The 10,548-nt window shown below is 38.0% G+C and overlaps 3 protein-coding genes across 3 annotated transcripts; 2 read left to right on the top strand and 1 right to left on the bottom strand.

The window, feature by feature from the left end:
* On the top strand, window positions 1-565 carry LOC132167244 (protein RESPONSE TO LOW SULFUR 2-like). Its single transcript, XM_059578152.1, has one exon. The coding sequence runs from the start codon at window positions 107-109 to the stop codon at window positions 443-445; it is 339 nt and encodes a 112-aa protein (XP_059434135.1). The 5' UTR covers window positions 1-106; the 3' UTR covers window positions 446-565.
* Window positions 566-2,200: 1,635 nt separating this feature from the next.
* LOC132187438 (DNA-directed RNA polymerase II subunit RPB7) lies at window positions 2,201-5,046 on the top strand. Its single transcript, XM_059601752.1, has 6 exons — window positions 2,201-2,377; window positions 2,864-3,029; window positions 3,148-3,198; window positions 3,625-3,690; window positions 3,788-3,856; window positions 4,609-5,046. The coding sequence occupies exons 1-6, from the start codon at window positions 2,262-2,264 to the stop codon at window positions 4,669-4,671; spliced, it is 531 nt and encodes a 176-aa protein (XP_059457735.1). The 5' UTR covers window positions 2,201-2,261; the 3' UTR covers window positions 4,672-5,046.
* Window positions 5,047-5,564: 518 nt separating this feature from the next.
* On the bottom strand, window positions 5,565-9,967 carry LOC132167243 (chloroplastic import inner membrane translocase subunit HP30-2). The gene is made up of 6 exons (XM_059578151.1): window positions 9,593-9,967; window positions 8,886-9,001; window positions 6,963-7,089; window positions 6,105-6,253; window positions 5,921-5,983; window positions 5,565-5,840 (listed from the first exon to the last, which is right to left on the bottom strand). The coding sequence occupies exons 1-6, from the start codon at window positions 9,878-9,880 to the stop codon at window positions 5,801-5,803; spliced, it is 783 nt and encodes a 260-aa protein (XP_059434134.1). The 5' UTR covers window positions 9,881-9,967; the 3' UTR covers window positions 5,565-5,800.
* Between the last annotated feature and the right edge of the window lie 581 nt (window positions 9,968-10,548).

Here is a 10,548-nt window from a genome sequence, read left to right as displayed (position 1 = left end):
CCTAAGGCCAGGAAGGCAAAACCAGAGCCAACCAAAGATATCTCTTCTTGGTATAGAATTCACAGCTGCAGAGCGAGAGAGAGAGAGAGAGAGAGTTTTGGAAACAATGGGTGTATTCGGAGATGGGAATGGTGGAAGGAGGAGGAGCAGTGAGACGGGCGAGGAGGAAACGACGTCGTTGAGGAAGAGGAACGAGGAGCTGGAGAAGGAGCTGAGGAAGAGCCAGGAGAGGGAGGAGCAGATGAAGAAGGATCTGCAGAGGGCGTGGGAGAGGCTCCGTGTCGCCGAGGAGGCGGAGGAGCGCCTCTGCTCCCAGCTCGGCGAGCTGGAGGCCGAGGCCGTCCACGAGGCGCGTGAGTACCAAGCCCGCCTACTCTCTCTCGTCGACCAGCTCTCCCGGGCCCACCACCCCTCCCCTTCTCCTCCTCCTTCCGTTCGTTCTTGATCACTCATCTTTGGCTTTTGGCCGGGTGTACAAACATGTGGAAGAATTGAAATTCGAGCCAATTTTTGTTTATATAATGTTGAAGTCTATTGTTAATATGTTATGTAATTTAGTTCAAGATGGATCTGAATTATATCGAGATCGAACATAAAAATTGTTTGTTCTCTGTGTACTTAGTATTGGGTTTTGATTGGATGAATTGGATGAGTGGTCTTTTCTTTGTTTGATAATCTAGAATCTTTCTTTGGCGTGTAAAATTCTGAGATGGATGAGAAATGGACAACAGAGGGCGTAGAAAAAGGTAAGAATTTAGATCACATAATAAATATAGAATAAGAAAGAGACCGAAATGAAAGGGTAGTTAAAAGTGCAAGCCGATACCGGATGTCTATAGGTCATGTCTCTTTTCTCACCGGAAATAAAAGTACTGGTATGTGACTCAGGGCTGTCGATGGCATGATCATTTCAGCACCATTATCTATTTTTTCAACGGCCCGCACCGGAAAAGTCTTGTGGGTGGTACAATTGGGTTTGAAATAGCATCACGTATTCACATTACATTGAAAAGTAGGGAATCCTTTATTCGCCGACAAAATATCCGTCAACACAGTTGAAAAAATCTCAACCGGTGGGAAACAATTAAATATTCCCTTCCGTAAATGCCCCCCACACCACAGCCCACGGAGATTGTCATAGACGGAAGCCAAGCCATGGACATTCTAGCGAAAAAAGAAAAATCAACGGTGAGATATTTTTTTCACGTTGCAAAGTCAAATTTCCTATTAACATTAATTAAGCCAACAGAAAAAAAAAGAAAAAAGAAAAAGAAAAAGGGTAGAGAACCCAGCCAAAAATTGGCACTCAATCACCGGATGCAACAAGCTTTAATATGAACCAATTGTTTAACTTAAATTATATCATGTCATGTCATACGGTTATTGTCACATTGATCGCTGACTTTTACTTTCAATTTGATTACCGTTATTGTCATATTTTTTGTTTCACTGTCACTACAATCTTTTAACACTACTGTCACTTGGGATGGCTGGCCAATGCCAAATAATTTTATAGGTGGCCAAATAATTCTTTTTAGGTACATTGGTGGTTTGGCCACCTCAAACTTTCCTTTGAAGTGGTTAAATTACGCATTTTGGTCGTAAGGAGATGTAGGGTTGGGGGGAGGGACTAATGATGATAATCAAGGTGCCAACTCCAATTAGTTTTAGGGGTGGTCAAACAATACTTTTCGGCCGTCTCATTAGTTTAACTGCCTCCAACTTTTGCCTTTGAGGGGTTAAACTACACCATTTGACCATAGAGGTATGTTGGGGGATGGGAAGAATGGAGGGATTGACCATCCCCAATGGTAATAGAAGATTATAGTGGTAATGTGACGGTGACAGTGATTATGACGTGACAACATTTTGACCGTTTATTTTAAATAAATAGCTAAGTTTGGACCGGACATTGGTTTTGGTATAGGAATTGGCTAGGCCTAACTCTTATAAATTATTCCATCCAACGTGGATCCGGGAAGAGTGACGTGGACCAATTGTTATGGTCCATTTGGGCTCATTGTTTTTCTAACCCATTTGCTCGGATTGGGCTCGGTTGGTTTGGGCCCATAATGTTTCAATCCCCATAATTGTTGTTTTAATTCCAGCCCAGAGTAACAGAGATAGTGGGCTTGAGTGGCGCGCCCATCTAGTGGTTGGTAGGGGGTATAATATAACCGTATAAGCGGCTCCGATCGAGAGTCGAACCGTCTGTAGGTTTGGGTCCTGTCGCTGCTCCTGCGTCCAAAGAGAAAGACAAGATGTTCTTCCACATAGTACTGGAGCGGAACATGCAGCTACACCCGCGCCACTTCGGCCGCAACCTCCGCGAGAACCTCGTCTCCAAGCTCATGAAAGATGTCGAGGGCACCTGCAGGTCTGGTCCCCTCAATGTTTTCTATTTTTTTTTCCCTGTTTGGTTCCCTAGAAAACCTAGTAAAAGCTAATCCTAGAAAACTGAACAGCCTCTACTTAAAAGGAGAATCTGGTTTCCTCTTTTTGGGTCTGTAGAAAGTGGATAGGAAAAGTTTATGGGTTTTGTCAAAACGTTTTTTGGATCATGCTGGGTATGGTTCCAAGAAAACAAATTAGTAGGAAAAGAAAAGAAAAAAAGAAAGAAAGCAGGTTCAGTTGAATCCGGTTGGGTCTTGGAATTGCGTTTCCATAGAGCCAAAACCCCCGAACGAAATCATGTATAGTATAGCACAATTTTTGCTTTAACAGTATTGTAATACAAGAGGAAATCCAATTGTGAGCAATAAAATCATTTAAAGCAAGAAAAACAAATGGATGGTAAGCTCTCTTCGTTGTTACCCAACAAATTGGAGGCATTACACCATTGAAGGATTTTCTACTCATGCAGCGGTAGACATGGGTTTGTGGTGGCAATAACGGGCATAGAGAACATTGGAAAAGGGTTGATTCGTGATGGGACAGGGTTTGTGACATTTCCGGTGAAGTATCAATGTGTTGTGTTCAGACCATTTAAAGGGGAGATTTTAGAAGCTGTTGTAACTATGGTGAACAAGGTATACATTTCCTTTTTTACCTATCTGATAATTTGATCTATGTTATGAATCTGCAAATATGGATTTTGTCTTTTTAATAACTTCAGCAAATATGTTTAACTACATGGAATTGTCACAGATGGGATTTTTCGCCGAAGCTGGACCTGTTCAAATTTTTGTTTCAAACCATGTAAGTTTTACTTTCCATTCATATATTGTTGCAGCCTGAGGAATGGTATGCTTTTGTTTATATTATGTTTCTTGGTGCACTTCAAATTGTTCTCCCATTTTTAGCGTCACAATTTTTGTGAGCAGGGTGATTGCTTACTGTTTTTTTTTTTTTTTTTTTGTGGATGTATGCGCTCCGGCTACAATGGGTATTTTGTTTTCTTTTCTCCCTAAATTGTACTTGAAAATTACAGCCTGACCAGAGGAGCTGATTTTATATGTTCTATGTATATGTGTGAAGTTGCAAGATGCTTAAGGATTCTCATCTTGTATAAATCCTAGTTTGTTGGTTCTCGAAGCTTGTTAGAGTTCATGTTCCCATCGTTCAAATCTGTGATTATAGTCGCTTTGGTTCTCGCGATTTATTGATATCCTTTCTTTGTTTTAGTTGATACCGGATGATATGGAATTCCAAATTGGAGATATGCCAAATTATACTACTTCGGATGGATCAGTAAGCCTCATTTTCAACTTATTTTCTGAAAAAACTTGATTGTTAAATACCTAGTTTAGAATTTTATGCTTGAAATTGATATCTTTGTCTCCTTCAGGTTAAAATACAGAAGGATAGTGAAGTGCGCTTGAAGATAATTGGGACTCGAGTTGATGCTACAGAAATTGTATGCCCTATAGCCCATCTTCTTGTCATTATTGAAGCCTCAACTTGCTGTTATCTTGTAGCGGGCATAAAATTCATCTCATTCCATTGATTTACCAAAATTCTCTTTTCAAAAAATAAACAGTCAAAGCGCAAATAAACTTTAGCTTAAATGACACTTCCTCCCCCGATGAAAAGGGGATAAAGGGTGAGATCGTGAGATCAAGAACCTTTTGGGGTGTGTAAATTACCAAGAAACCTTTCAAAGCATGCACGGTAAAACACAATGCCTTTCACGAAAATTTATGTTTGCCAGAGTGATGTTATTGCCTTGACTTCATTACTTTAACTCATTTTGGTCCTGCCATTGTTATTTTCTACACTATGGATTCTCATCATCAACGAACTTTTCGTTTGAAGATCTTGTCATGCTTTTGGGCATTGGTTCCGGTGGTTAAAGGGTGTGGAGTTTGACCTTAGGATCAATTCTTGCCTTCTAAGAATTTAAGGCTCGTTTCATTTTCTATTTTGTTTGTGGATTTTCTTTTAGGTTTATCATTGAAGGCACCCTCAATTTCAATCAAATCAAGTCTGAATTCAACTTATTTTGTATTGAGTATTTATTAAAATTACTTTGAAGTGGATAGGGTTAATGATTTCTTAGAAGTGCAAAGAACCCATAGAGAAATATTTGGCGACTTTTTGAGCATATTATGAATTGGAATTTTAGCTTTCATATGTTGCTTATCTAATTGTATTTCCCCTTTTTGGCAGTTCTGCATTGGTACCATAAAAGATGATTTCTTGGGTGTGATAAACGATCCTTCAGCCGGATAGTGGGGCTAATGGCGCGTTTCCTTTGCTGGTTTTACCCGGTTGTCCGGCAGCCTCTATAATTCCTGTTGTATAATTTTTAGTAGGGTGGATTGTTTGTACTTGGGGGCTGGTACGTTGGGTCGCTGAAGCTTTTGTACTGGTAGGTTCTATTTATTTGGCACCTAATCAAAGTGGGTATTTCAGTTGTATATCACAAGGAATTCGAACGAAATATTTGTACCGAGCAGTACAGTATTGCCGAATGGTTTTAGTTTCTGGTTTACTAAAATTATGAAGTTTCCGCAGGAGAGAGGCTTTGTTAGGCCTGATTGATTCGGCCTAAAATGTATTTTGAAATATATATATTACATGAAACTATGGTATATATCTTTGTTAGACCAACCTACTCCCTCACCTTAAACACTACAAACCAGTTGCAGTTGATTCATTCTTTATGTATGGTGCGTTTGGAATTACGATTTTGCAAGAATGATTTGTGCTTTTAAAATATATTACAAGACGTAATACGTTTGACATTGTGCTTTTTATTTGAAAAAGTACAAATTTAAACCAAAATCACCTTTGTGATTTTAAAAAATAGCGATTTTAAAGATGTATTTATTGAAATCCCAAACCCAAACAGATCATTTATGTAAACACAAGGTAGTCCCAACCACTTTCAACATTCTCATTCTATTTCTACTTTCTCCTTTATCTTCCTGCTAGTACTGTTAAACACGGGACACCTGTAACTATTGCATTAATGGCATCCAGCTTAGAGAGTAGCCATGTTAATAAGTGATTGGCCCTTAAAGGAAGGGAAAGATGAAATTCAAACTAATAATTTTTGTTTTATGAGTTGTGAATTCCAACCGTTTGAGCTACCCTGGTAACATATTATCAAACAGTAATAGTAATAATAATAGCAACTTTAATCAGCATATTTTACCCAAACTACCACCTCCAAGCACATAACAGTATTATTTGAGCCAATTCATAGCACCGTGAAAATCAAACTACTCGGGCAGAATTTAATGTGTTATGACCACAAAAATGACATCTTCTCATTTAAAACAAAAAGACCCGTATGTTTTCTACGGTTTAACAGGTAAAAAAATAATTTGCAGCAAAGTAGAATGACAGTAGATCCTCAACGACCACTTTTTCGCCCATCTTTGAACTCGGGGTCCCTGAAGTCAAAGATATAATCAGAGGTGAGATGAACATAAATTCAGGGGAAAGTATTAAGAACATACATCACGAGTCAGACCTCTGAATGTGATCAAGAATGAGAAGCCTTGGTCCAGGAGGGATTTTCACATCTCTAAGAGCACTGAAACACATCACGGCCAGTCAGGCCCATTACAACATAAATACATGGCTAAGCTATAATCATTTAGGAAGATGGTACAAAATATGTTAGAATATAGGAAGATGAAAATCCAACTACTTGCCTATCAGTGAGTAGAGGCAACGTGCTGTCCGTTAACAAGCCCCTTCTGAAATTCTTCTCATAATTCTGGAGGCCAAGGTTATGCAACATGGATTTTGTTTTATTGTAAAAAACATCTTCAGCTGGTGGTGTAGAGAACTTTTGCCCTAACTGCATAACCATGTGGTAAATGCACAGCATATGTAAGCAAGCACCAATAGAACAGAATAACAAATCAAAATCTGAGATGGGGAGTTGCCCCATTGTCACCCATTCTGCATCAACTTGTGTGACCAGGAATTGATCCAAACCATTCACTTCCCATCCACATTGAGAATTAAATATTCTCAAGTTTCGCAACATCGTATATATATTACATGAAACTGTGGTAATAGCAGCAAAATATTTTGCTCGTTTCTCTTGATGAGATTATCAACTTTTCAACTCTTTACTTGTTATCACTCATAGAAGAGGCCAATAACATAGTGGAGGTCTAACAAATTAAATGCAGCCATCATTTTCTACTTAAGTTTGAGGTTCTATATCAATTTTAAAGGGGTGCTACCCTATCATGGATGCCTCATATAATGGCATATATATAAGCTCACCAAAGGAAAGCATACCTTAATCCGCCCCCCAACTCATGTCAGAACTCTTACCCTACCATAGACTCATGTCTCAATATTAGACTAAAATCAGGGAACTGCAAGAAAATTCCTCGATAAATGACATGGATAATGTCCGCTTGTTGCTGTGACAATGTACTACAACATCCATGGTTTGCATTGCAGTTATCGACTGTTATGGACTTGAAAAAAAAACATCTCTGTAGACCTTGAACTACTCTTGAAATGATAAATTCCTTCCTGTTAATGCTCACCTTGAAAAGTCCACCTTGAACAAGAGCAAAAAAGAGGCCAGAAGTAACTGCATTTCCTGCCAGATTTGGGCCACCCATGCCACTCACAAGTGAAAACATGGCTCCAGAACCAAAAGCTGCCACCATGCTGCAATGAAAAGCACAGGGAACAAAAATTAGGATAATACATAACACTTTGTCGATCAGTGACCCCCAAATTTTAAGGAAATTAAGCCCAAGTCAAATCTAAGACCCCAAATCACAAGAGAAAACTATCCAATCAAGATAAATGCGCCATTCCCAAATATTTTTTTTGGGTACATCAAAGTTTGGATGTCAAATTTATTTGTATCACAATCCAAGTATGTCTTCAAATATACATTTAGAACATTCTCATATCAATTTCAAATAAGCAGACTCCTCAATTTCCCTCGGAATTTAAAAAACAAGACCACCACATCTTGATTTGAAAATTTGAAAATATAAAGTTATAATACATGTGTATTGATGTCCGTCAGAGTTATTTATAGAGATGTCCATCAGAGTTTTCATGATTGTATGCTCATCAAATTTGGAGAGAGAGAGAGAGGAAAAGAAACGAAAATAAATATGTTTGGAACATATGTGCCACATGGAATTCCATGCAAAACGAAGAGCCTGCCAACAACAAATTACTCACTAGGATGGTGTAACAACAGCCAACAAACAGATTTAAGCATAAAACATTTCTGCTCATGATGTTTTTACTTTAGACCCAAGAACAAAATAAACAATTTTTTTTTCTCATATAAATCAAACTAGTGTAGGTAATTTATGACCTTCATGCTAGACTATATGCGGTTAGCTGGACCAAAACCACATCCAAAGGTTTTAGCATTCACTGAAATCCAATACAGTAATGGGACACAGCACAATTCTTTGCCATGTTAGAGAGTGCCAAGACATAGCTGCACCTGTCTAAAATAATGAGTTTTGGTAGTAGTTAATATCAAATAGCGTAAAGGCTTACATTTCTTTTCACCATAGCATTTAAAAAAAAAAAAATAACAAGAATAAGCTTTTGCCACTTTAGACATCCTAGAAAATCATCTACAGATAAGTTGAATTTAGGGAGGTAGGCATGCCTTATATTTATTGCTTAAATCAGCTTCTGATGTGAATAATATGATTTTAATTCCTAAACTCTGCAAAATATTCCATACCTACCAACGAAAACAGCAACAACAAAAGCTACATAACACTTATTGTGCTGAAACGGTCTATACTGCAAGAGTAATCAACAAAACATTCTATCTAGCGAAGAAGAAGGGTTCTTCAAAAGTAACAGAAGGTGGTTATTTTCATTCATTGTACTTCTATTTGTTGAGATATTTTCAAGTATTTGCTAATCTAATAACTAAAAATTTACATATAACCTTTTATGATTTAAATAAGCAATTCAATCATCCTAATCAAGGATGGATGCAGGGGAAGTATGATGTCAAAATAAATATTTGCAGGAACTTGGATGCTATAACAACAACTTCAGGTGAATTTTTGGGGGCTTCCCCCCTTCATCTCCCCTCACACGGCCCAAACGTAAAATCTCTCCTTTATGTCATAATGGCCAATATCCGGGATATGTAGATCTCAGCAGCATCATTGTCAACATCTGCATTTCTCACAAGATTGGGATACTTCCACACCAAAAAGACCACCATCAGTTATAAAATTTCTCAACAAATTACAAACAACTTTTTCACATTGGCTGCTAAGATAATCTAAAAGATGGGAAGCGGTAAAAATTGTAATAAGATCAAGCCGGGAAACTACATGAAAGTAATTAAGTATCTCTACCAATAAACCAAGTCACCGGAGCCCAAATCCCATCTAATTGAGTTTAGCAAATCATAAAAACTACAGTGGGGAGAAATGGGAGAACAAGGAATGCTAATGAAAGCTTACCTAGACTGGACATCCTCCTTGCCTCTCAGTCGTTTCATGACACAGGAAATGCCAGCATTGACACCTGTCATCACAGCAAAGTTGCGGGCTTGTACAAACGGACCCCCAGAAAGAGCCTATAATCAAAGTAAATCAATTCTCATACATCAATTAGATCCTATTTTCTTATATATAAATGAAACCCCTCCATCTGTTAACAATGCCAACCGAAAATCAAATTTTACGAACTATTTGTAGCTAGAAACTTCTTTCCATATAGTAAGACAAGAATCTCACCACGAAGCCAATTTTACGTCCATGGATAAAACCACAGTTTTCATACTACAATTATCTACACACATGACAAAAATGCAGCTTTTCAATAAAACCCAATCTACCAAGCCAAAAACTCTTTCTTTTCACTATAACAAGTACCTCTCTAGCATGAGCAAGCGAAAAATGAAAAGGGGTAATTGAGGGAAAAAAGAAGAACAGCGTGACACCAACATAGGCCTGCTTGAAAACCATAGATCATAATAAGGTTATTTATCTAAACCCGTGACCAAAAAAAAAAAAACAAAAACAAAAACAAATTTTCCAATAAAAACCAAATCTTGAAAATATTTTTTTGTTTACAATAGCAAGTTTGTCTCTAAATGATATGAGAAATCGAAATAATCAAGAGGGAAACCGAGGAAAAAGGAAGAAGAAGGAGAAGCGATGCCAACCTGGGCTTGCTTGAAAGAGGCCATAGCTTGTGGGTTGGTCTGGGGGGGAGGGGTCGGGAGAGAGGACGACAAGTCGCTGGTGAGAGTGCCCATGAAGCCGCCTATGGCAGCACCCTGGGCGGCGCTGGTGGCTGTCACCACGGCGGCCTCCACCGGCAGAGACTGCTTGGCCAGCCAGCCCCTGAACCCAGCCTCCAACTCCTTGAACCGAGCCTGAATAAGCTCTATTGGGTTCTGCTGCTGGGGAATCATCTTCGGCACCACCACTCCCTGTTTTCCTTTCTCCATTTTCAGATTCCTCGTTTGTGTTATTTTGATTCTGCTGCTTGGTGCCGCTGCTGACTATAAAGGAGTAGTGCGGATAAACGATAATAGTAGGGCTTTGCTCATATTTTACTCTTCTCTTTGTTTTATTTCCCTTTTTTTTTTTTTTACCAACGTAACCCCTTATCTTATGGGATTGTTGTAGAATAATGACGGATTAAATGATTGGTTGACGTGAGATAAAAATATATGATTTTTACCCTTTTTATTTTTTACATGTTGATATAAGGGGAGGGGATGAAAGATTCGAACTAGTAACTACTGTTTCTTGAGACTTGATTTACAGCCAATTGAGCTATCCCTTATAAACTGATTTTTACTTTTTAACATTTCTAAAAAAAATAAAGATTTGTTGAAACTGTTATGTAACATTGTGAGTTTTTTGTATAGTGAAATTGTGAGACAGTGTCAATCAGTCTTAATATATAATCTTTATTTTAAAAAATAAAAAAAATTAATTAGTACTGTCACATGAATAAGGTAAACGAAAATAAGATAAAAATATAATTTATACCATTACCCACCTCCACAAATGTGAGAGATCAAAATCTCAATCCATCCCAATAATCTTATTCACATTTGCATCAATATCAAACTACACAAAAGAAAAAGAAAAAACTTGTCAATTATTA

The sequence above is a fragment of the Corylus avellana genome, chromosome ca1 (genome assembly GCF_901000735.1).
Source record: "Corylus avellana chromosome ca1, CavTom2PMs-1.0".
Classification (NCBI taxonomy): Eukaryota; Viridiplantae; Streptophyta; class Magnoliopsida; order Fagales; family Betulaceae; genus Corylus; species Corylus avellana.
This window is presented reverse-complemented; position numbering and strand designations above follow the sequence as displayed.